General features: G+C 38.2%; 1 protein-coding gene across 9 annotated transcripts in view; it reads right to left on the bottom strand.

The window, feature by feature from the left end:
• spega (striated muscle enriched protein kinase a) overlaps positions 1-27,515 on the bottom strand; it is a 108,536-nt gene that overhangs the window by 31,814 nt on the left and 49,207 nt on the right. For 8 of the 9 annotated variants that reach the window (XM_081381329.1, XM_081381327.1, XM_081381326.1 and 5 more), the window contains 12 exons: positions 19,963-20,220; positions 19,632-19,790; positions 14,575-14,764; positions 14,259-14,488; positions 13,971-14,090; positions 13,786-13,890; positions 10,330-10,536; positions 9,977-10,100; positions 9,729-9,901; positions 1,535-1,647; positions 1,197-1,365; positions 998-1,103 (listed from right to left, as the gene is read on the bottom strand). In XM_081381329.1, coding sequence (XP_081237455.1) covers positions 998-1,103; positions 1,197-1,365; positions 1,535-1,647; positions 9,729-9,901; positions 9,977-10,100; positions 10,330-10,536; positions 13,786-13,890; positions 13,971-14,090; positions 14,259-14,488; positions 14,575-14,764; positions 19,632-19,790; positions 19,963-20,220 — 1,954 coding nt within the window. The remainder of the gene's footprint in view (positions 1-997; positions 1,104-1,196; positions 1,366-1,534; positions 1,648-9,728; positions 9,902-9,976; positions 10,101-10,329; positions 10,537-13,785; positions 13,891-13,970; positions 14,091-14,258; positions 14,489-14,574; positions 14,765-19,631; positions 19,791-19,962; positions 20,221-27,515) is intronic. The other variant, XM_081381328.1, reaches the window with a different exon arrangement.

The following is a 27,515-nucleotide window of genomic DNA, read 5'->3' on the forward strand; positions in this document are numbered from 1 at the left end:
ATTCCTCAGGCCCTAATCAACAACCTGATCATCCCTATGTGAAAGAGATGTGTTGCACTGCGTGAGGCAAATGGTGGTCACACCAGTAACTGACTGGTTTTCGGACCACCCGGACCCTCCAATACAGTAAAACTGCACATTTTAGAGTGGCCTTTTATTGTGGCCAGCCTAAGGCACACCTGTGCAATAATCATGCTGTCTTATCAGCATCTTGATATGCCACACCTGCGAGGTGGATGAATTATCTCGGCAAAGGAGAAGTGCTCACTTACACAGATTTAGAAAAAGTCTTAGATCTTTGAGTTCAACTCATCAAAAAATGGGGGCAAAAACAAAAGTGTAGCGTTTATAATTTTGTTCAGTATAGTTTTGTCGACTGTATAAGGTTTCCGCAGTTCTAAGCTCAGCACATACAGGCATATTGCAACAGAGTTTCTCGAGTCAAGACAAGAACTGGTTGCTGCAGCGGTTCTCGAATCACTGAGAACTGTTTTTTTCGGACACGTTCAATATGGAGAACCGATGAGCTGGAGATACTGAGCATGCGTGATAGCACCGTCTCTGAACCGAACTTTCTTTCGGCCAACTGCATGCTGTGCTGATACATGAGCACAGGTGAACCGAGGACTTAAATGAGGGGCCGAATTCAGCAAAATGAAAGTTTATTTAATAACAAATAAAATAAAATTGATGAAGACCAGTTTATTCACTTTATATCTTTAAGACATGTGAAACATCCGCGTTTGCTCATTGCCTGTAGGGTTCATTTGGAAAACGTAAATGTAAGAAACTTATCCAAGATGATTATGACGATGATTACTATTATTTAACTGAAGTTATGATTACAAATGCCTTTATTTGAATGTATTTTTATCCGCCGGGATGATAGAATTGACGTTCATTGAAACGAACTGTCCGAAAGAACCGGTTCGCGGAAAATAACCGGACTTCCCATCACTACTAATAATAGCAGTGTCCTTCTAGTATGGTATCTGACCTGCCAATCTCTTTGTGTATGTCATAGTAATCAGTCAGCCTACGCATCCTCCAAAGAATTGTGCCTTCATCTTCCATTTTTTCTTCTTCTTCCTCCACATTTTTGGCTGTGAATAAATATACATATATAAAACTTGAGTTATTCACTAGAACTGCTTTTGGCCAGGCTAGCCATATTCAAACTAATTTGTATAACTTACCAGTATGGACAGTAAGCTCAGCCTTACAGGACACTGACCCAGCCATGTTCTTAGCAGTGCAAGTGTAGACCCCCACATCCTCAGGCTGAGCATTGAGAACAACAAGCGAGCACTCTCTGTCATCATACACAAAGGTAAAACGACTGCTTTCTACAAGAAGAATACTATCCTGAAAGTCAAACAGAACAAATCATCAATATATATATATATATATATATATATATATATATATATATATATATATATATATATATATATATATATCCAGTGAATTTCAATTATAGACATTCACATTCTCACGACTATAAAAATTAACATGTTCAAGAGTGTAAACGTACCTTGAACCAGAGGATTTCAGGGTCAGGTTTTCCATCTACAACAACAGCTAAACGAGATGTTTCCCCCACACAGACATCCAAGTCCTCCATGATGATCTCAAATGTAGGGGGCACTGGACACCAAAAAACAATTTAAAAACAACTTGAAAACTCAATACCTGAAGCAGGATCAATGCAGACAATCAATACTCAAGTACGAAGAAATTAAAGGAATAATTCGCCCCCAAAAAATAATGTGTGATGCTTGTATGATGATGTCACGAGAGTTTTGATGTTATTGACATGTTGTCATATTGGATTATACATACAGTTTATTATATTACTTTTACCCTTTATGTCCCATGACTTGAGGTTTGATTTTATTGGATCATACACAAGTTAATCAATGTTTTGATTATTTCTAATCATGAAAAGTGATTCTCCCTGCTGGAAAATCCAGCATTGCTGGTCGCAATCATAAGGTATGAGATGCAATGGTCCCCAGCATGGGAATTGGGAGTGTTGGTGGACCAGCTACACCAGCTCAGTTTTGCTTGAGAACAGCATGACTATTCTGGTTCACCAAATAGACCAGCACTATACCAGCCTGGACCATCATGAAATGCATGCCTTTTTCAGAATAATTATTACTTACACACAAGAGATTGTATGCTACCTTGTACAAAAAAAAAAAAAAAAAAAAAAAAAAAGATTCTTTAAATATCTTATTTTGAAGAAAAGAAAAGACAAGCATACAAGACAGTTGCATAAACATAGGCACTATGTTAAGACTGTGTCTTAAGAACTAGTCTGACTATCTTGCAGTTTTAACCAAGGGGCAATCACCCTTTTTCAATTCAAATTAGACCAAACTAGTTTTTTATTTAACTTGCTTTAAATTTTGGACCAAATTTAGATGGAACGTTTGGAACGTGGAACGATGGAACGTTTTTACAACGAATGCTCAATAATCACAAATCATACAAAGATGTCTGTTTGAGTGCATAATCTGAAAAGCATTGCATTCTAATGATTGTATACAAGTGTGTCCGACTGCATCCTGCAGTACTACAAACCACCCCTACTACAGGTTACGTCTCTACAATGAAACAACCAATTAGGCGATGTAATCAGAGCCCCTTCCTCTAGAACCATTGGGTGCTTCTCAATTCTTATTTGGAGCTTCTCAGCTCCACCCCCTGTAGGATGCGAGGGAAGGCTGCAAGAAAAGAAAAGCAGGACGGAGGAATTGAATGAAAGCTTATTTATACATTGGAATACTTGATCACTCGCGCATCACTTCACAGCATCATCATCAGCGCTCAAAGGATCTGCCCTTATGTTGTTGAAGTTTGGTTATTTAAGAAATTCATAATAAATAATAATAAAGCAAGACAACCTGTTGAAATAGGCTATGTGAGATGTGTGGTTTATATAAACTGCAAAGGTAAAGTATAAATTAAATTATTGTGACCGATGTGAAGTGGGAGGAGAATGTATTTGTGCGTCACGTTTAGTCGATACAACTCTTCCGCAAAATACACCTGTGCATCCTCGCTCATAGCTCCTCTGGAAGCCTCCTCACTCCTCATTCCTTGCCTCCTCGCGGAGCAATTAGAGAATTGAGATGTCGTTCAAGATGGCTGAGCTCAAGATGGCTTTTTCTCAGTACTTAAAGTATATTAATTATGAAACTCTACAGTAGATTTGAATTTTATTAGAGTAAAATTTGGGGATGGGGGTAGGTTTTAGATATGGTAATACAATTACCATAGGTCTATTTGATTGTACAATTTATTTGATATTTTACTTATAGCTGTTATTTCATACTTCATAAGATTCGAAAGCACTATAAGTTTGCCTTACAAACATTTCATACATAAAACATACGATAAATGTACTTGAAAAGATTGTTTCAGTCAATGACTTCCCTAACCTTCCCAAATGACTTCCCAATAAGTGTACTTTAAGTTCATTTTATTAAGTATGAACTCAAGTAAAGTTCAAGTATATTTTTTCAGTATACTTTATATAGTAAGTATACTAATATCAATTAAGTAGTAGTACTACTTGGTACTAAATTGGCCCACTTTTTAGAGTATAAAAGTATTCTTTTAAGTATACTTTAAGTGTAACAGTAGTAAACTTTGAGTAAACAACTAGTTTACAACTACGTTTTTCATTTGTACCGCAACTATACTACAAGTGAATTTATAAGGGTAGTGCTGGGTAGTAACTAATTACATCTGGATTACATAATCAGATTCCAAAAAATAAGTAATTAGATTATGTTACATTTTAAAATACGTGTAATCAAACAACAGTTACTTTTCTATTGATTACATTATCACGTTATTCTCACAATAGCCGTAAATTATTCATTAATTATTCATGGTACAAGATTATCCTATTCAAATCAATGTGATAAATGAGATAGGTCAAACATGATCTAAAAAGTTATTAAAAAGTATTTCAAAATACATTACCTAAAATGAGTAATCTAGATTACATTACTAACTACAATCATTGTCATGTAATTTGGAATCAGTTACTGTTTACAATTTGTAAGTAATCTACCCAGAACTGGTTGCTATATACTGTGTAAATGACTGCCTACATACTGTATATGTGGGTCACTTTAAAAAAAAATTCATGCAACAGCGTTGCAGCAGAGGGAAGAGCATCTTCTCCTCATGGTGTGGAGATTTTAATTTTCCTTAGTACCCCCTTGACAGGCTGTTTTGTATGGAAGTAAAATAATGTCAAATGTTTTTGAAACAAAAAGCCTGTTGAATTGCACTACTTGAAAAAAAATAGGCATTGCATTAACCATGCTTGCATTTTAATGCATTGTATTTTTAGGGCTTGCATTTTTATGGGCTGAAATTCAACATGGTTGAATATTTAAGCTGTGAATATTTCAATTAAAAACATTTCAAACACATTTTCATTATTAAAAATTCAATAATCCATATTCACCTTTCATATTTCACTTCCAAAATATTCAAACTGTTTAAAAATACAACCTATAATATTCAACAGGCAATTTCAGTTCCATTTTATTTCGCTTTGCAAAATTCGCTTCCACAAATTCAGTGGTTCAAATTCGACAGTAAATTCAACGGAACTGCAGGAAAAGCAATAGATTACCGAGATACTCTCCATCTGCTGTTAGTCAACCTCACCAGCAGGAGGTGCAAAAGCTCGTGTTGTTGACGAAGACCAGCAACAGTTAGAGCAAGCCATTCATTCATAAAACTCATTTAACAGCAATGCAAGTGTATTTGTGATTATTATGACGGCGGTTTTATGTTAAATTCAGTGTCTTCACGGTTACTTTCCCTGTGTAGCCTACAAGCATCTTTCTCTACCGTGAACAAGATTATAATGTTATTCCCCGATGCGGATATAGGCTACAGATCCAATATTACATTTTTGAGGTTGACATATATTTCTCTTGGTTGTTTAGTTGCCTTAACTTTATATTGTGGCAATGTGCTGCATGCAAGCTATTAGGGTTTCCCTCAATACTTAAGGATTCCCCAGCTGGACATATAAAACGCTTAACGTATAGCTTAATGGACTAATTACAGTGATATAAAAAACCAAACTCGCAGGCAAGCAGATTGACTCAGAATAACGCGCAAAGTTTAATGCTGAGCGTTTCCCCAGTGATAGACTGGCATTGACGTTGGACATTCGCACATTTAGGGACCGTCTCTAAAGTGTATACTACTTTGGTATACACGTTTCTAACTTCAATAGAATTTGAATAGAACGACTTACAGTCATAACACCAACTGTAAAGTGTTCATGTAGTGTCAGGCATAATGCGCACCCTTTGGATTTTTGATATTTATTCAAATAAATTAAAGTTTGCTATTGAAGTTAGAAACGTGTATGCCAATGTTTTATGCAACTTTTGAGACGGTCCCTAAATGTGCGAATGTCCAATGTCAAGCCAATTTTACATTTATTAGGCTACATTTAGTCATTTATTTAGCAGACGCTTTTATCCAAAGCGATTTACAGTTAAACTAACAATAGGAGGACAACAATATGCAAGTGCTATGACTCTTCCCAGTTTAAGCTAATGCAATACACGTAGGCATAGCCTATACTATACTATATATATATATATATATATATATATATATATATATATATATATATATATATATATATATACTGTAGAGAGAGAGAGAGAGAGAGAGAAAAGAGAAGAGAAAGTGTTAGTATTGATCAAGTGTTGATTTTGTGCCAGTATATCACGAAACGCTCAGCATGAAACTTTGCGCGTTACGTTCATTTTCTTAGTCCATCTAGCCTATATAGTAGCCTATAGCCTACATCCCCAATAAGGTGCGAGTTTGGTCTTTTATATCACTGTATTAGTCCATAAACTACGTTAAGCGTTTTGACCCGACAGAAGGGGAATCCTCGAGTGTGAGGTATTGAGGGAAACCGATTATAATCCTGTTCTTGTAGAGAAAGCTGATGACATGCTACACAGGGAAAGTAACAATGAAGTTATTGAATGAAACATAAACACAGCTTTTGTGTCTTTTTCATCTTTTCCGCATATATACTGACACAGCTCATTTTCATTTTATGAATGAATGCCTTGCTCTAACTGTTGCTCTGTCTTCGTCAACAACACGAGCTTTTGCACCTCCTGCTGGTGAGTTCGACTAACAGCAGAAGGAGAGTATCTCGGTAATCTATTGCTTTTCCTGCAGTTCCGTTGAATTTACTGTCGAATTTGAACCACTGAATTTGTGGAAGCGAATTTTGCAAAGCGAAATAAAATGGACCGAAAATTGCCTGTTGAATATTATAGGTTGTATTTTTAAACAGTTTGAATATTTTGGAGGTGAAATATGAAAGGTGAAATATTCACAGCTTAAATATTCAACCATGTTAAATTTCAGCCCATAAAAATGCAAGCCCTAAAAATACAATGCATTAAAATGCAAGCATGGTTAATGCAATGCCTATTTTTTTTTCAAGTAGTGCATTCAACATTCAACAGGCTTTTTGTTTCAAAAACATTTGACATTATTTTACTTCCATAGTTTTGTGTGTTTATTTCTGAGCGAGATGCGTTTGTTTGTTGTATGGTGTTGTTTAGTCGTTTAGCTCTGTTTGTTGATTGATTCAGGTTTTCTTATTTTTTTCATGTCCTTTTTTGTGTATATGTATATTCATAAGTATGTATTTACTTCATCATGTCTTTTATTGTGTATATTCATTGTATTACTTACTTTAGTTATTTATTTGTGTAGTTTCACGGTGCTTCAACAAGTTAAAGTAAATGCATGCTTAATGGCGTTCATGATGAGCTAATAAAAGAGAATGCACCCGTCAGAAACTCTCTGTCATGTTTTTTGGAAACCAAGGGGCAGCTACATACTGAACGTATACTAAGTTTTTTCAAGTGATATACATACTTAACTATTTATATTGGCCCATTATTTTCACACTTACTACTATGTTCCTATTTAGGTGTTATTTTTTATCCTTGAAATATAATTTCAACTGTACATTAAATCTTTCCCCGTCAGCATTTTTTAAAAGCCATTTTTGATAATTCTCACAATTTTCATGGCTCCCAGAATATTTTGTTGTAGGGTTCCCTTTCGAGAACGGTCATTTCGTATTGCGTAGCTAATAAGCAGTGGGGAAACTCCTTTCCTCGAGAAATATTGAAGCCTATATTTAAAACGCAGTGCAGCTGCACAGCGAGCACAGCACAGCACAGCGTCTAGCTCGCCCATTGGCTGTGCTGCAACAACTGCACTTCCCATGGTGAAGTGCCTCTGACGCGCGAACCAATTAGGCGACTGCGCACCAGAGCATGTCAGAGGCCGCCAAAATGGACGGGGCTTATGGCTATAAAAAGCCCATATTTCGCAATAATATCAGATTTTATCTCCTTCAGCGACAGTTCACGTCTCTGTCTCCTCTGAAGCCTTCGCTGTGGAAACAAGCCTTTTACAGCAAGAACGAGCCTTGTACACACATAGAAGCCGCTTCTTTTCTGTTGCCGTTCTACTGTGGCCATCTGACGAACTATGCATATCCTTTTTGCTACTGTGTGCTCGCCGCTGCGACACTAAGTCTAAAAGAGCAATTTTGCGAGTGTTGTTCGCAGACCCAGCACTGCGCTCTACGAAGGCTACTGCTCAGGCGATCGGCAGAAACATGGCTAAACTCGTCGTGCTCGAGCGCCACCTCTGGCTGAACCTCACCGACATCAAGGAGGCGGACAGGACAGCTTTCCTCGACTCTCCAGTCTCCAGCACCAGTCTCTTCGGCCAGGCGGTGAAGGGGTTTTCGGAGAGATTCACCGAAGTGCAGAAGTCGTCCCAGGCTATGCGACACTTCTTGCCAAAGCGCTCCAGCTCCGCTTCGAGTCGCCCCAAGACTACACCGCCTTCTCAGCCAGCAAAGCCAGTGCCTCGGGTCTCTCAGCCCCGCCTTGCGACTGATACCCATTGTCGCTCACGGCCAGCTAAGCGCTACCAGCTGCCTCGGCGCCAGGGCCCCTGACCCAGCATTGTGTTGGACCCTGAGCCTCCGAAGACCTCCTAGAGGTAGGAGGAAAGAGAGAGGGTCTGAGTCTCGCACTGGCCAGACTGCCCTCAAAAAGAGCTCATCTAAATCTCCCAGCTCCCTGTTCAGCTCAGGCGGCTGGAAATTTCTGTACTGTAGACAATACAAACAAACACTGTTTTTACAGCGACCCAAATAAAGCACACAAAGAGTATGTTTCAAACACACAACACCCGGGTGACTGGTCCCCCTTCACTAGGCGGCCCTTCCCCAGTTGTCACTCTATCTCTGTCCCGGGCTCAGGCCTGTCAAGCCAGCCCCAAAGAGAATATGTGCACAAAACACAACACAAAGGTATTAGGTCCCCCTATGTTAGGCGGCCCAACCCCAAAATTCATTCAAACCCTAGCCACAAGGGCCCAGGCCTGGCAAGCCATCCCCGATGTGTTGAGTTGGGTTATGAACACTATAAAGTGAGGTTATTCGCTCCAATTCGCTCGCAGATCCCCGCGGTTTCAGGCGGTCGTCGAGACTTCGGTGAGAAGCAGCGTGGCTCACGTGCTTCGCACCGAAATACAAAATCTACTAGCAAAAGGGCCGATAGAGTTTGTCCCCCCCGCACTCAATCGGGGTTTTACAGTCGCTACTTCCTTGTGCCAAAAAAGGACGGCGGCACCAGGCCCATTTTAGACTTGAGACATCTGAACAAAGCCATTACATTGGTTACTGAAAATGTCTTTGTTTTTGTGCATGCTGACCACATCGTAACACTTATTTATACAGCAACAAATAAATAAAAATAAATAAATAAATATCACCCTGAGCCACTCAAAATTACCGCAAGGGAAATTCCTTCACCGCGACAGCCCTAGTACTTATGTCTATTAGTTACATCTGTGTACTTTAGCAATCTTTGTTGCATTATATGCCAAAGGTGACAATTCAAAAATGGGGAAAAGCACTTCTTGTGTTTTGTTTTTTGTTTGTTTTTTGCCCCAAGTACAGGCCAAGTTACATGCCTGTAACTCAAGAAGTATATCTTAAAATCCTTTTTTTAGATTTTGGTTTTTAACAAACATTTATTTTGGTATCTTCATTTAATTTCTGCGCATGCGCTTTGAATGTGTGTGCAGCACACAAGTGAAAAAGTATTTAATAGACTACTCAAAAGTGTAAACGCAGTATAACTCAAGTATACTTAAGTGTAATTTTAAGTATATTTCTGAGAAGTACATAAAAAGTAGACTGATAGTATGCATTCTTAATTTTTATTTTAAAAAATATATACTAATAGCACACTTGAATAAACTTCTTTTTTTGGAAGGGTTGTTTCTTTGAGGCATAACCTGAAGGGGAATGGCTTGTAGTAATGCGAGATGCCGAGACCCTTCTCAATTAACATCTAAGAAAAAAAGGATTTACATAATATTACATAAACATGAAAATATCTGCTTAATGCCATTATGATATCCGACAGGAAACATTTTAGTTTGAGGCATATTATAGATTAGCAAAACACTTAAAATGTTACAAATCCTTCAAATTGCACATTGAATAGTTGCCTGCGTGATGTACATGTGCTATAAGTGTAACATTTATTTTACTGCTCTGCCATGCATTGCTGCTGATGTGGAGCTAAACAAAATGAGTGAGCCTTCACCTGCCATGACCAGCTGCAGAGTGCAGAGGTCACTGCCATACTGGTTGTTTGCCATGAAGATAAGTTGCCCTACATCTGTGCTTTTCACTTTGACAATGTGGAGGGCATGCTGGTCATCATCAGGCATGGTCATCTCTAATGCACCAGGTTTGTTGACAAGCACCACTCCCCTTCTGGTAAACAATGTCATTCTTAATATTCACAATTTATATTGTAGTTTGAATGTTTGGTTTGCATTTGTCACTAACCTCTTCCATATGCATGTTGCTTGGACATGATTAAGGGTTATTGTGATGGTGACAGGCTGGTTCTCAACTACATACACAATATCAGGTTTGTCCAGGAAGACGGGAGCTCTGTGTAAATACTGTCCTAAGATATGGAAAAATAATGAAAACATGATTTCAACAAGTCTACACACATTCATGATTTCCCAGGCAAAAAAAGGCTATGACAATTGCATTAATTTACAGTGCAGCATACCAGAAGGTGCTGTATGAATCATCAGGAACAGCATGAAAACATGTCATCAAAAAGTAGAGATATCTACAAATGTATCTACTGTGAGTACAGAGAACTTGAGCACAATTTTTCTCTATACCTCTGTCAATGAGCTGGACCAGGTCAGTGGGTTGTGAGGGTTTGCTGAATGCTTTTCCGATGGCACTAAGGACTCTGAAGGAATAACACACTCCCTTAGAAAGTGAGGGAACCGTATAATAGGTGTCTCTGAGGCTGGAGGCAATGGTTGTCCATTGGGTGGAGCCCAGAGCTTGTTGTTGAACAGCGTACATGAGTGAAGCAGGATCTGAAATGAATGAAGGACAAGGAAAATGCTATAGGGAAGGCTAGGATTAACAGGTATACTTTGACTGAGATGACTGAGAAGTCATTGGATTTTTTGAATGGATTTTTGTTTAAATGACTGAAATGACATCTGTGATTAAGTTCAAGATATTATCATGTTTTGTTCTTTGACATAACATACATCAGTAATGCCCCCTTGTGATTTTGTAAAGCTTTTACTTGAAAAAGGTGGTTACTAATAAGTGGTCAAATGGAACAACAGAGATTGTCAGGGACATTAAACGTCATCACACTGAACAGGTAAACTCATCTCCTCACTAATCCCGCATTAAAAGCAGAGGCTTTCCATTACACGAGAGTAGATGTTAAAACTTCATGCTGATTTGCACTCTGCTCTCGCCAGGATAAGCACCAACTAAAACGTAGCTTTACAGTAAACTAATGTGATCAATATGTGTCTCCATCCATTTACGTTTACTTCCATATGATGATGTAAATATCCTTCTTTCAGGTTTCAATGGTTGAAGTATACTGCTGGTCCAGGGATCACCTTATTTTCTCCCTGGCGCATCAGCACACACAACGGCTGTGATGCTGGCTCCGGGGATCAACCACAGTGTGGCCTCCCCAGTGCATCAGCATGACAATCGTCTGGATTGAGCAGGTAGGGTACATCTCTGGGGTCTTCAAGTGGGCACCATGACACCTCAAGAAGGCTCGACGGTGATTCTGGCATCCCAGCATCACCCCCCTCCGTCCCCCACTCAACTCAGCCCAGCTTACTTATCTGTACATCAGCGTTTCTTTCTTTCTATTGTGCTTGAGTTCCCCAGCCAGAATCTTTCCGTCTCAATCACAGCCAGTTGCTGCTCCTCTCTGCTGCTTCAAATAAGTTCTTCACTGTGCGACGCAACTCTTGGCCACTGAATCCGACGTCTCTGAGAAACCGGGTTGTAGAGTGTGCCACAAATCTTCGACACCCCACTTCCACTGGGTAAACCCGGACTCTCCATCCTCGCTGTTCCGCTTCAGTGGCTAGTTGAGCATAGCGCAGTTTCTTCCTCTCATACACCTCATCTACAGCATCCTTCCATGGCACTGTTAACTCTATTAGGTGAACAAGGCGTGCTGATCCAGACCACAAAACAATATCTGGTCGAAGGTTAGTGGTGGCAATCTCAGGTGGAAAAATAAGCCGTTGATCAACATCTGCCAGCATTTTCCAGTCTCTAGCAGCCTCCAGTTGTCCTGGGCGAGGATTGGTTTTAACACCTTTTCTTGGTGGTTGCTCTTCTGGGCAGAGGAATGTTGTCTTTTATGTGTAATGTTTTGATAGAACAGGTGGCAACTTATTGGTCATGTTATGCTTGTCTTCCAATGCTAAGGCCAAACATCGCAGCACCTGGTCATGGCGCCAAGTAAACCGTCCTTGGCTAAGAGCCACCTTACACCCTGTCAAAATGTGCCTTAATGTTGCAGGTGATGAACACAATGGACATGAGGGATCCTCTCCTACCCAGAGGTTTAGGTTCTGTGGTGATGGGAGAACATTATATGTTGGATGCAAAATTGGATGCAAAATTCCTTTTAACATGGTGTTTGCATATTAATGTGTCTTTGCAGTGTGTGGACAAGCCCCCTACAATGAAAAAATCCATTAACACCCTTTTTTTTTAATCCTCAAAAAGCCTAAACACACTAAACACAAACTTTACATGAAGACCCTAGAATCATACCAACTTGTGGAAAATGGGCATCCGATAGCCCTTTAAAAAAAAAAATATTACCCACTGTCACATCTTATCACACTCTCCACTGGTTGTCAATTAATTATCACAGATTACAGAACATGATAAACTAACTTTAAACAAAAAATATCAGGAACTATCATGTAGGGTTGTAACGGTATACCGGTATGACGATTTATCACGATATTGGCATGTACGATTATCATATCGTAAATATTTGCCAATCCACGGTTTTGAAAAAAAAAAAATTAAACCAGATCTCATCTGCGCATATGCAACTTCTTTTCACTTGACTGCTTAGACTCCACCCATACATGTGCGCTCGTTTTCCCCTATGGTTTTCCCCCGCCGAAAACAAGTAACGTTATACTTTTGTTATCTGAAAAACGAACGCGGGATTTTCCTCGAAGATGGGTTTAGAGTGCGGATCGGGCCGAATTTTTCTGTCCGAGCCCGGCACGCGTCCGAAAGAGCAGTAACCGAACCCGACCCGAGTCCGACAGGCATAAAGATATGTCCGAGCCCTCACATATACTAATGTGCCACAAACAGGACTTTAATATCACCAACCATTCCCATGTTATTACGGTGTATCCATATACATGGCCCACCCTGTATATTCTGCTTGTTCTGTGTGAATGAGCAGCGCCATTTCGCCTAGTACATACTCAAATATGTGTGACGACGCTCATGGTGTTTAAAGCGTCTGCCGTCTCACTCATATGAGGACGTGAACACATGAACATATCCAGAGCTGCTCTGCTTTTATTTAAAAGAATCATCATCAAATACACTCTGACTGAAACTCATAGGTGTTTAGTACAACCTGTCAAAATAAAAGTTCGATTTAGCTTAAAGAAATGTTACTATTGTACAATAGAATATAGCTTAGTTATAACAACAACAATAATAAAGTTTATTTAAACATTAAGAAATATAGTTTTGTGTCTGTTTTAATTTAGTAACCCTATCCAGACAAACAAAAGTTGTTACATTTCATCTGATTGCATTTTCAATAATATATTTGTATTAAATCATAGAATCCAGACAAATTATATCAGACAAGTTACCCAGAATTTCTGAGGAAATAAAATACATTTCATAAGACTCTACTATCTTATAATTAACTTAAATAATAATTAATAAATTAAGAATAAAAATAATTTAAGGTTTTATGAATTCAATTGATTAGACATGTTTGTTCAAATGGGAATTTATTTTTTCTTTCTTATTTTTTCCAAAAGATAGACTCACACAAAAAAGTTTTTTTTTTTCATTAAAAAAGTTTGTTTTAATAAACCATATGTTCAACCAAAAAACCCTATCTGTTTTCATTAATTTAAGGGGCATTGTAGCAGATGATTAAAATAATAATAAGGATTGTTTAATACCGTATATCATGAAACCGTGATATTTTCTGAGACGATTATCATACCGTGAAAATCTCATACCGTTACAACCCTACTATCATGCCAGGATAGTTTAAGAAAAGACAAATTTACCGATGGATGGGTCGAGGTTTTTTGGTCCTTTCCAGCTCAATGAGACTGTTCTCCCAGTTACAGATCCAATTACTGGAGGACCATCAGGTGGCTCAGGAAGTCTAACTGTCAAGAAGCTACAATGTTAGTGAGGCAGACACATAATGTTACAATACTACTATATATGAGGGGAAGTTCCATCTTACCTACAACGTATAGATGAGCATAGCAGGCAGCCTTCCCCACTTTATTGGAGATGACACATTTATATACACCACTGTGGCCATGACACACAGAATTAATGACCAGACTGTGAACATCCCTGTCTAGAAGAGGTACATGATAGGATATGATTAAAGACGACATATATTCGGGAGACAATGTAGTAAACGTACAGTATAAGAACCTCCCAGTTAGAATTCAAGGCAGTGTTAGACTATAGATGGCCACTAAAATCCTTTAAAATGCTTTAGACAATATTTTTGTGGACTTACACTGTATCATCTTTCCGTCATCAGTGCTCTCTATCATCTTGCCATTGTGGAACCAAATGATTTTGGGGTATGGCAGGCCTGTTACCCTGCACTTCAATACTGCTTCTTTCCCTTCTACTACTTCCAGGTCACTGAGAGGTTTTATGAAGTCTGGCATTGTCTTATGTTCCACCTCTACCTCAGACACTTCAGGCTCCTCAGGGATTGATGGCATCTTTTCTAACCTGGACCTGAGTGCAAAATGAACAGACAAATGAGACAAAAAAAGAATAAAGAATGTTAATTATACATTGATAAGAAAAGTTGGTCTTCTTACATGTGAGTAGATATGGCCGGTCGAGGTTCCTGTACATAGAGTTCAGCTGAGCTCTCTGCTTCTCCATGAACATTTCGAGCAATTACTGTGTAAAATCCCTCACTCTCCTTGTTAACATGAGTGATGAGCAAAGAGTGATGCCCATTTACTTGGAGAATGTGAATATTATCAGTCTCCACCACAGGTTGTTCTAGGACACAAAATAGGTATTTTTAATCAGTGTTGACAAATGTCTTTGTTGCTTTTGTTCCAAGCAAGTCAAGTCAAGTCAAGTCAAGTTTATTTATATAGCGCTTTTCACAACACAGGTTGTATCAAAGCAGCTTCACAGTAATAAATTAGAACAATACATCAATGTTTGTTTCTAGTGGAACGTCTACGTTTGGTAATGCTGATCAATAGTATCGTTGATTGATTAATTAAATTAAATATCCCCAAATATCCCCAACTGAGCCTCACTTTTTGATGACATGTTTTCATGCTGTTCCTGATGATTCATACAGCACCTTCTGGTATGCTGCACTGTAAATTAATGCAATTGTCATAGCCTCTGGCGTTTATGAACTAGAGGTCGGATTTAACTGTAGGATTAAAAGTATTATATGAATGCCTGGCTGAAGAGATGCGTCTTTAATCTAGTTTTAAACTGGGAGAGCGAGTCTGAGCAACAAACAGTATCCGGAAGACTATTCCAGAGTTTTGGTGCTAAATGTGAAAATGCTCTCCCTCCTTTGGTGGACCTAGATATCCTAGGTATGACCAAAAGCCTCGAATTTAGTGACCTTAAAGAGCGCGATGGATTATAGGGCGATAGAAGATCCGTTAAATAGACTGGAGCTAAGCCGTTTAGGGCTTTATAAGTCAGTAGCAATACCTTGTAATTAATACGGGACTTTATAGGTAACCAATGTAGGGATGATAAAATCGGTGTTATATGATCATATTTTCTTGATCTAGTTAGAACTCTAGCGGCGGCATTTTGGACTAACTGTAGCTTGTTTATTGAGGATGCAGGACAACCGGCTAATAACGCATTACAGTAATCTAGTCTCGAGGTCATGAATGCATGAACTAACTTTTCTGCATCAGAAACAGATAGCATATTACGTAGCTTAGCAATGTTTCTAAGGTGGAAAAAGGCTGTTCTTGTAACATATGAAATATGATTTTCAAAAGACAGGTTGCAGTCTAATATAACACCCAGGTCTTTTACTGTAGAGGATGAAGTAACAGGACATCCTACTATGTTAAAGTTGTATTGTGAGAGGTTTTGTGGGTGGTTTTTTGAACCGATAAGTAGTACCTCTGTCTTGTCTGGATTTAATAAAAGAAAATTATGCGTCATCCAATCTTTTATATCTTTAACACACTCTGTCAATTTGGATAATTTAGCGTTTTCATCCGGCCGTGATGAAATATAGATTTGAGTGTCATCAGCATAACAATGGAAACTAATTCCATGTTTCCTTATAATATTTCCAAGTGGCAGCATATATATTGAGAATAAGAGAGGGCCTAACACAGATCCCTGCGGCACTCCATAGTTTACTGGAGTTATGATAGATTTTTCTCCATTTAAATAAACAAAATGGTAGCGGTCAGATAAATACGATCTAAACCAGCTTAATGCTTGTCCTTGAACACCAGTATAATTTTGTAGTCGATCTAAGAGTATTGTATGATCTATAGTATCGAACGCAGCACTAAGATCAAGTAAAACTAATATTGAGATACAGCCTTGGTCAGAAGCTAAGAGTAAATCATTTGTGATTTTAACGAGCGCAGTTTCAGTGCTATGATGCGGCCTGAACCCAGACTGAAACTTTTCATAGGTGTCATTTTCTTGTAAGAAAGAGCCCAGTTGAGCGGACACAACTTTTTCTAGTATTTTAGACATAAAAGGTAGATTTGAAATGGGTCTATAATTTACTAGATTATTCGGATTATTAATCTAATTGTGGTTTCTTAATGAGAGGTTTTATAACTGCCAGTTTAAATGTTTTTGGAACATAACCTAAAGATAAAGACGAGTTAATAATATTGAGGAGAGGCTCTTCCACTACAGGTAACACTTCTTTCAATAGCTTAGTTGGTATAGGATCTAGTAAACATGTTGTTGTTTTAGATGAAGTAAAAAGTTTATTTAACTCTTTTTGTTCTATAGTTGTAAAGCACTGTAATTGTTCTTGCGGGGTGATAATTGAGGCTGAATTATAAGGCGCGATTGAGGATTGAACGTTTACAATTGTGGTTCTGATGTTTTCTATTTTCTCAGTGAAGAACTTCATGAAATCATTACTACTAAACTGTAATGGAATATTTTGTTCAGGAGACATCTGTTTATTTGTTAGTCTCGCCACGGTGTTAAATAAGAACTTAGGATTGTTATGGTTGTTTTCTATTAGTTTGCGTAGATGCTCAGCCCTGGCCGCTTTTAGGGCCTTTTTATAACGTGACATACTGTCTTTCCATGCGATTCTAAAGACCTCTAAGTTGGTTTGTTTCCATTTACGCTCTAAATTACGGGTTTCTCTCTTTAGAACACGCGTAGTATTGTTGTACCATGGTGCTTTACTTTTCTCTCTGACCTTTTTTAATCTAATGGGCGCAACAATATCCAATGATCCAGAGAGAATGGTGCTCATAGTGCTAGTTAATTCCTCAAGTTCATCTGTTTGTTTGGGTTCACTGAGCAGCTGAGACAGATCCGATAAGCTGTTTGAAAAATTATCTATGGTGGATGGAAGGATTGTTCTGCCTAATCGATAACGCGGCGCAGCATGATATATTACAGGAGTACGTAATATGCAAGTTACCATGTAATGGTCAGTGACATCGTCACTTTGTGGAATGATATCTATATCGGTTGGATCGGTTCCATGTGATATAATTAAATCGAGTGTATGATTAAATCGATGAGTCGGTCCGGTAATGTTTTGCTTGACCCCAAAGGAGTTTAATAAATCTGTAAACGCAGCCCCTAACGCATCATTTTGATTATCTACATGGATATTAAAGTCTCCAACAATTAGTGCTTTATCGAAGTTAACTAATAGGTCTGAGAGAAAATCTGCAAACTCTTTTAGGAAATCAGCGTAAGGCCCAGGCGGTCTATATACGGTAGCCAAGGCTAGAGATAATAGGGATGTTTTTCGAACATCTAAGAGCGTAACATTTAGTACAAGTACTTCAAATGAAATAAACGTATAACCCGTTTTCTGAGTAACATTGAGAAAATCTCTATAGATTGTTGCAACACCGCCGCCACGACCATTCAGACGGGGCTCGTGCTTATAGGAGTATCCTGCTGGAGTAGATTCATTTAGACCGAAATAATCATTTGGTTTAAGCCAGGTTTCAGTAAGGCAAAGTACATCGAAGCTATTATCTGTGACTATTTCATTTACAATAACTGCCTTAGGTGTGAGTGATCTAATGTTTAGAAGACCTAGCTTTAGAAATTGTTTTTGATTACCAATAGCAACATTTTCTGGTTTAATAACAATTAGATTTTTTCTAGATCCTGCAGTAGATTTATTATTTGATCTCACTAAACGAGGAATAGACACAGTTTCTATGCAATGTTCTACACTATTTATATCAGTTAAATTGGTGCAGCAGAGACTATGATTTGGACTTTTGTTTACTAGTCAAAAGGTATTTAACATTTTGGAGATGTTATCTGACAGAAGATCCGATCCGAATCTGCTTGGGTGTAAGCCATCAGCACGGTAAAGCCTAGGACGCTCCCAAAACAGATTCCAATTATTTACAAAGAGAAGTTTCTGCTCATTGCACCATGACATTAACCATTCATTAAGCGCAAATAATCTACTAAACTTTTCATGACCTAGTCGGTACGTGGGAAGCGGTCCTGACACAATAATCGTTATATCAGGCGATGTGCTGCGTACCGTATCGATCAGATTCCTGAAGTCTTTCTTCAGAACCTCCGTCTGGCGCAGCCTGATGTCGGCCCCTCCCGCGTGCAGGACAACGGTTCCGACGCGCTCGTTCAGAATCTCGGGAACGTGAGCAGCGATTTCAGAAACACGAGCACCAGGAAAGCAGTGACTATGCACCTTACTTTTATTTAACGTAACGTGTACGTGTCGAACGATGGAATCGCCGATGATCACAGCATCGATTTCTGTTTCGCGAAGAGGGGAGAAGCGGTTTTGTGTGGATATCTCGAAAACCGGGAGGGTCGGAGAGAGTTTTCTTGGTCTAGACCTGACTCGCGACTTCCGCTGCGGAAAAATCCAGGCTTCGTGATGGCATGTTGGAGCCGGAGTGAACGAGACCATGGCTGATCGCGACCTCGACGTTCGGGACCGATGTTGAGGAACGCACGGAGTAGACGAGGTCGGAGTCAGCGGGTTAGTAACGTTAATCTCTGATTTGTGTGCCTCGGCACGTGATGTTTCAAGAGCTAACCGCCGGTCTATCAGCTCGGCTTTTCTTACTAAAAGGTCGTGGATCTGTTTCTCAACAGCTTCCAGCTCAGACTGCACCGCGTGCAGCTCAAATGTGTCCTCACCTGCACCAAAAGGTAGACTACTTACATTTGATATATTCGCCATTTTAACAGATGGACAGTAAGTTAAGTTAGCAACGACGCTACCAGTGGTGCTATCAATATTAATACTAATTTATGGCTTAAGTCTTGGATATAATCCGTCTTTTCAGTGGTACGGGTGTAGCGTTAGAGTAGACGCACGATAGGCGAAAAAATGTTTGTTTGTAAATGAGTGCGGAGAAGACGCGTTCAGCCGTGATCCACGGACATAACCTATAAGAGTATCCAGCGTTGGATCACAAGGCTTGAGACGCGTCTGCTCAACAATCCGCGTTATAACTATGAGGTGAGGAAAAGTAGAAAATGTTCGTTGTAAGTGAGTTTAAAGAGAAATCAAGAATTATAAATCAATCGATGGAGCTCCAAAGACAACAACGCGCTCAGACGCGACGCATGCGCATTCGAAACAACAGATTTCAGATTTCCAAGAAGAGTTATTTCAGAAAAAAATCTTCTGCAGCTGACTCTTTTATTTTACCACGATGAGTCCAGGTGACTTCAGGAGGGGGAAATCCACTGACTTTGCAATCAAATTGTGCAGACCAGCCCTCAGTAGCCTCCAGTACCTCCAGTTTCCGTGTAAAGAGTGGCTCCTTAGATGGAATCACCAGAAGATTAGCTGTACAAGTGAGTTTTTCTGTACCATACAAGTAGGAAAAATAAGCACAGTTAATATTCAGAAGTTATACAAGCAAATAAGCATTACTGCAAAACAATATGAATTATATTATATTATAGATGGCCTATTACTGATGCATATATGATGTAACACAGCTATGCTCACTTTTCACAGTTGGTATGACTCCTACCTTTTGCTGAACTGACTTTGCAAGTATAGCTTCCACTGTAGTCTTCATGTGCAGATTTAAACAGAAGATGGCATCGATGTCCATCAAACTGCATCTTACAATCAAATAGTGCTGGCTGTATCAACTTCCCATTGACTAGCCAATCAACATCCAAAGCCTGTGGCCCAGTTATGAAACATTCAAACAAGGCTATATCTCCTGCCTTGACTTTCACATCCTGCATTGGTCTGGCAATGGTCAGAGATGACTCAGCAGTAGCTGCTTGGCAGAAAAGAACAGTTACAAGTCATGTACAATCCGAAGTTCAAGCATTAGCTTGAAATAGAATTACTTGCAGAAACATCAACATTTATTGACAAGATTAAATGCAAGTGACTTGTTCGAGAATTTTTTTTTTTTTGTTATGCTGGTTGAAAGTCTCTTCTCATCCTGATAGAAATCACTAAGTTAGGTAGTCTAAATGTAATGTATATATGGTCTGTGGAAGGTGTAGGACCATAAAATGAATCATCTAATCATTGCTCTCATTCCAAAAGGGCAACGATGTCCTAACTGTATGTCAACGTATGTATTTCACACCTCTGCGAACCCTGCTTGCATAGACATCACAAGTCAACAGCGTGTTTTATGCTATGCAGAGTTAGACAGATGTTAGTTACCGAGCACAGTACAGTTCCTCCTGAACCAAAATATCGCACTAATGCTGCTTTCATGACTTGAATTTATGCGTTTCAATGGCAATATTATCAACGCGAAATGAATCTGCAGCAGTCAGGTGATACAGGTCAGTGCTCTTTTAAGGTGTTTATGTTTATTATTATTTTAATGTGATGTGCTTTGAGACATGAGGTAGTTCATGTGAGACATGAGGTATTTCATGCGCATTCATGTGTTTTGGAGGAGGCGTGGTTTTGGAGATGCTCTGAAGGGAGGGTGGGATCTTATGCTTTCAAATCTAGCTCGCTATTGCTAGCCTCTCCGAAAACCGCCTACCCTACCTTTAAGATGCAGTGGGGTTAAAAAGTCTTAAGACATTGAAAATCATCGATTGTTTTCATTTAAATCTGTAATAAAAAAAAAAAGAAGTGGGTAACACTTTATTTTACAGTGTCCTTTGTTGCATATGTTACATGTATTTACCGTAGTAAAAACAGTAAATTATGCATAATTACATGCAATTAACCCTCAACCAAATCCCAATCCTACCTTAACCCTATAGTAAATACATGTAGTTGCTTAATAGTACTCAGTATTTAAATATATAATTGCACTGTAACAATGACACCTTAAAATAAAATGTAACTAAAAAGTCTGACGTAAATTGAACAGATTCACAAAGTCTCTAAAACGCTGACCATGTTAGCTTCTGTACATATTGTGAATACTGTAAATAATGAAATGGGAGATGTATGTAATTTTATCTGATTTACATTCTAGAACTTTCAACAACAGGAGCAAAATATGATCATGTACTACATTATGTTGTGTGGTTCTGTCTCCATGCATGTCTGTTATAGAACATAGGACTGCCCTATCAGCATTCAAAATAAAAGCCTTTAAAATGCTAATTAATTGCAATAATTTATTTCTAGAAATGTTTTTAAATGGCAAAACTTTCTATTAAAGGCATAACTACGGAGCCTCTAAAGGGACGTGGTGGTGGAAAAAAAATTAGGATGGGAGAATTATTTTTTTTTGTTTTTTTTTTCAAATCTTTTGCGTTCCCTCACAAAACTTTTGCGTTCCCCCGAGAAACTTTGCGTTCCCTCGCAAAACTTCTGTGTGGGAACGCAAATGACTTTGCGAGGGAACGCAAAGTTTCTCGGGGGAACGCAAAAGATTTAAAAAAAAAAAAAAAAGTTTTGCGAGGGAACGCAAAAAATAAACAAATAAATAAATAATAATAATTCTCCCATCCTAAAAAATGTTACACCACGTCCCTTTAGGGGCTCATACATAACATACTGTAAATCATCAGTTTTTTCATCAGTCCATACCAGCACAATTGCTTGTTGTAAAGCAAAATGGGAACATAACTCTGAACCACAAGGTAAAAAAAAAAAAAAATCCTAAATGCTTTCTCCCTCCTCTTGCGCTTTTATAAATTCTTAGTCTTCCTTATTATTATTACTCCTGTTGTCACACATCAAGGATTGCCACCTGAAACCTAAGGCATGTTCATTAGAAGACTCATTATGGCATTCCGTATTGAAACTAGGCAATAAATATTTGGATATATCTAAGAGAACAGTTAGTTCTGGTCCTTATAAATAAATAAATAAATAAATAAATAAATAAATAAATAAATAAATAAATAAATAAATAAATAAATAAATAAATGGCTTTTCTTACGATTGTAGTCTATACAACTACAAATCAACAGATACAGTAACAGACATCATGTCACCTTGTGAGTATTAGCTATTAGTTAATATGCATATTGATAGGGACACCTAGTGCTTGGTGTTGGTATGACATGCTTATTGTTAGCTAGCAAACATTTGTTGACTTTAGAATTATTTTACATTTTTTATGGAGAAAAAAGTTTTTTACAGAAGGAAAATTTAGCGGAAAAAAACTGAAAAATATAAAAATATTTATTAAATAGAAGTTTTTATCAAATAAAAATAGGAAATAGATTTTTTTATTTATTTTTTTCTTCACTTTATGAATGATTAAGGGCTTCTAAATACAATGAGATGTATAGTTTTATGTATACCATAGTTGTAGGTGTATAGTGTGATTAAACTTTTTACTCTACTTATTATGCAGATAATATTAAAAACTAATTCATTATTTTTAATCTTATTATTGAAAAAAAAATTATATTAAAAAACTTGATGCTGACATTATTACTATTATTAATTTGCTATCAACATCATCAGAATAAAATGCATTGTTGTACTTAATGTTAGTAATTTAATTCCACCCACTCTTACTTTCACAGTTCATTACTGCACTTGGGTTTTTATGTCCTACCATTAATGTTGTAATGACAGTGTAATGGTTGGTAACAGAAGAGATAAACTGCAGAGGATCTTGGCCAGTGAACAAAAGCAGATGGCTCAGAGTGAGATAACTGACCACAGCTGGGGAGATAATAGATTTACCACGTGGTCCCTGATCCAATAAATTTGTTTCCACTGATGAAAAGGCAGTGGCCTCAGCACGGAACAGACACTGGCTTCATGGAAAATTCCAGGAACATTGCTTTGTTGAAAGGTGTCACAGCATTTAAGCAGTAGTAAACTTGTCCTGACAGTTCTCTAAAAAAATGTAAATATGTCCTGGTTTGAATGTTAAGCTCACTGCCTTTTCTTTCTTTCTTTCTTTTTTTTAAATCCTCAATTTCCTTTGCAGTGTTATAAAGTTATTGTCTCTTTTTTTGCAGAGAAGAAAGTTGCTTCTGTGCCATTGTAAGTTGATTTCCTGGTACTTTCACTGTAGTTTGTATGGTTTGACATAATCACTTTACTTGTTGCTGTTCCGCACTTTCTACAGTTAAAATGCCCACATGAAATGCATTTTCAATAACAAACTGAAAGACACTGATTCATTTATTTGTGGAACATGAGAAATGAAAGTGAGGTGTTTTTCTATCACTCTAAGCTTGAAACATACTCTGTGCAAAATGAGGACAAACACTTATAGCTATACCCTTAAAAAAGAAGTATACTTCAAGTTCATTTTAAGTATACTGAATTAATGTTTAAGTATATATTTTAGTATACTTTATTTAGTAAGTATACTAATATCAATGTACTAGAAGAATACTTGTAAGTGTACTTTTTCAATATACTTGGGACTAAATGGGCCCACTTTTTAGTGTATAAAAGTATTTTAATTGTAACTACTAAACTTTGAGTACACTACTAGTTTAGAACTAAGTTTTTCATTTCTACTGAAACTATACTAGGCCTACAAGTGAACTTATAGGTACTGATAGTTTACTAGTCAAATACTTGCAGCACATTGTTTAGTTTTGTAGTTTTAGTTTAGAAGTACTCTTTGAAGTATACTCTCAGTAAATTACCTAGTTCTGGCATGAAACTCTAGATGGCACAGGTTGATAAGTCTTGAGTCATTTGATAGCGATCACATTATCTACATGGCACAGCTGATTGGTTGCTGTTGCATCAGCGTCCAATGAGCTGCGACTCAACTTTCAAACAAATACCGGGGTGTTGCTGGTAGCAGTATGCAGTGAGCTTTCAGAAACGCTTTCAGAACGCACCTGGAATCAACATCTAAGATAAGTGATTGATGTTTTATTCCACATCTCTGCGCATATTGTGTGGTCCGGTTATTAATTCCTAAACCGAGCAATCTTTGTAGCAGCCAAATCACCCTGTAGCCCAAGACTGGTTGCCCACTGAAGCTAAGCAGGGTTGAGCCTGGTCAGGACCTGGATGTGAGACCTCCTGGGAAAACTAGGTTGCTACTGGAAGAGGTGTTAGTGAGGCCAGCAGGGGGTGCTCACCCTGTGGTCTGTGTGGGTCCAAACGCCCCAGTATAGTGATGGGGACACTATACTGTCAAAAAGCACCGTCTTTCGGATAAGACGTTAAACCGAGGTCCTGACTCTCTGTGGTCACAAAAAATTCCAGGATATCTTTCGAAAGACTAGGGGTGTAACCCCGGCATCCTGGCCAAATTTGCCCAGTGGCCTCTGTCCGTCATGGCCTCCTAATCATCCATATATACTCATTGGCTTCATAATTCTGTCTCCTCTCCACCAATAAGCTGGTGAGTGGTGGGCGTCCTGGCGCAATATGGCTGCCGTCGCATCATCCAGGTGGTGGTTGAGGAGATCCCCCCCTTCTATGTAAAGCGCTTGGAGTGCTGAGAAAAGTGTTATATAAATGAATGAATTATAATAATAATAATAATAATAATAATTATTATTATTATTATTATTATCTTTACAAGTTTAAACTAGTTTCATGTTAGAAATGTTTTTAAATAGCGTCATGTTAACAGTGCACAAGTGAATCACTGAAGCATATAGCAGCAGTGTTTAATGCATGCAGCAGCAGTGGTCTATTGTATGCCTTTGCTGTTTTATATACTGTTAGCATTGATATGAAAACAGTTAAAGTAATATAAGCATTTGCGATTTAAACGGCATTTACCATATTAGTGGTATTTAACTTGATGCATTATTTTATTCCAAGAGCAAGGTTTCCATTAGCTTTACTAAATGTGTGTGGTTGATTCAGATGCTAAAAAAACAGTTAAGTGATCAGTTAAACTAAGCATCATGTGTATAGTCTTGTGGAGTAATGTTCAAGTGATATAGCATTATGCAGTTGTGTCTACGCAGCAGACAATGGTGTATTGTTTGTATCTCTGTGAGTATACGTTGTCTAAGATATTGATGTGAAGGTAAAACAAGCATTCACATTCAGTGGGATTACATGTTAGCTGAAAAAAAGATAGATAGATAGATAGATAGATAGATAGATAGATAGATAGATAGATAGATAGATAGATAGATAGATAGATAGATAGATAGATAGATAGATAGATAGATAGATAGATAGATAGATAGATAGATATTATTAATAGCTGCATTTATATTATAAATTTCATAAAAATATAATAAATTAATCTATTTTCATTTATATATTAACATTTTATAACATGACCATTTTTGTCATTTTTTCATTTTCACTGTGTGGAAAGGGGCAATTAAATGGCACACAGAATGTGTTTTTTTACATTCCATTGTGCTACTTTTCTATTGTTTTTAATGTAAACATCACTCTAGACGTAATTGACTGGTGCGCTCTCATATTGCAGAATATCGTGCATGATGCGGCTTTCTAAAATGCGGCACTCAAGTTAAAATACCTTTTTTTTTAAATACTAAACTGCGTCCCGCAAAAACGCGTCTTATGTAAATGGCCCCTAACTGATTAAAAGGTAAACCGCACGTGCTTAGCCTATTTCAGTGCTTTTATTTAAGCAGACAGTCTGCCTCGTACATTCAGTTTAACAGGATTAACAGCAAGCTAAAGAGGGCAAGGTTTCAACTGAACTAGGTTATACATATGCATTTTAAACACTTACATTATGTTCTTGCTCCATCCATGCAATAAATGCACATTCTTAAATGAGCGAGGTTTTCTAGCTAATTTCATCTTTGGTATGAATCAAAAATCAATCAGGGCTGTATATTAATATTTAGGCTACAAGTAAATATGAAGATACATATTCACAAAGATACAACTCCTCTTAATTCACACCTTGATAGCACACAAACATTTCTGCCCGACTTCGCGTGATTGTCAATGCACAAATTGTAAAATCAGATTAATACTATCTGTTCCTAAATTATGATTGGGTGGGCAAGGCAGACGTCTGGGTGGGCTCAGCCCACCCCTGCTCATGCCTAGAATTGGCCCCGCACAGCATGTATTTCTAGTGTTAAGCTGGTCAGTAAGGTAGCCAAGGAGCACACAGCCTTAGGTCACTAGTGTCTTTTCTCTTGTCTCCTGCTTTGTTGGGGGGTTAAATCATGCATGTTAAATGTGCAGCAGCAGCAGCATGTATTACATGCTCACAGCAATGTCTGTGAATGTATTGGCAGTAGCAAGTCTCGGTACTTGCTCTGCAGCAGCGTAGTAGATCTATTCCGCTAAGACCAAATACCAGTGACGTGCGGTGATGTCTTAAAGAGGCTAGGCACTGAGTTTACCTGATTTAAGATTACCTGATTTATTGTTTAAAGGCTAATAATACCAGTAAACATTACGCACAAGCGCGGCATATCAAGAAATGTACAAATCAGGATGTATATCGCGTGTATTCTCTCAGTCTCTCTCTCTTTCTCTCTCTCTCTCTCTCTCTCTCTCTCTCTCTCTCTCTCTTTTACACACACACACACACATACACGCACGTCGCACACACACAAGCGCGGCACAGGCACACACCGCGAGTAACAGTAGTTTATGTCCACTCCACTCCAGCATTAGAATGCAACCATTCTTAATCCTTATTGTTGCACAGCGGTCAATTGAATATGAAGTCAAATGGCTTGCATTAATTCAACCATATTTATCAATTCAATAGTAAGCCCAAAATAGTTTTTGACTCACCAATCGGTAGATTATTTGTTGCCTACATCAAATTCATCCGCCGCCATTTCCTCATGAAGACGTCGATCGCAGCTTTGTAAAACTCATCTTTACGGGCCTTCAGTTTGCACAGTCTCTGGCTCTCAATTTAAAACATTTAACTCTCTGATGACAGCCTTTTAACTCCGTTGCTGTCATTTTGGCTTTGAATTTGCCGCGGGGATTAGGCATGTAGGCTATCTGTGGTGTGTAACGTCAATGACGTTAGCTGCGCAAATGTCCAGTAATATCTTGATTTTAATTGGTCCATGTCTGATATGTTACGGAGATGTTACGGGCATACCATATTTACGTCCAAAGGCACAGCAGAGTTGTGCTTTTTGACGTACATGTTAAAGAATACAGGATCGAAGTGCGCATGCGCAACATGGGTTTTTCGCTTGCCGCCTGCAATGAATGGACAGTAAAAGCACT

This window comes from Scardinius erythrophthalmus (assembly GCF_964197995.2).
Source record: "Scardinius erythrophthalmus genome assembly, chromosome: 12".
Lineage (NCBI taxonomy): Eukaryota > Metazoa > Chordata > Actinopteri > Cypriniformes > Leuciscidae > Scardinius > Scardinius erythrophthalmus.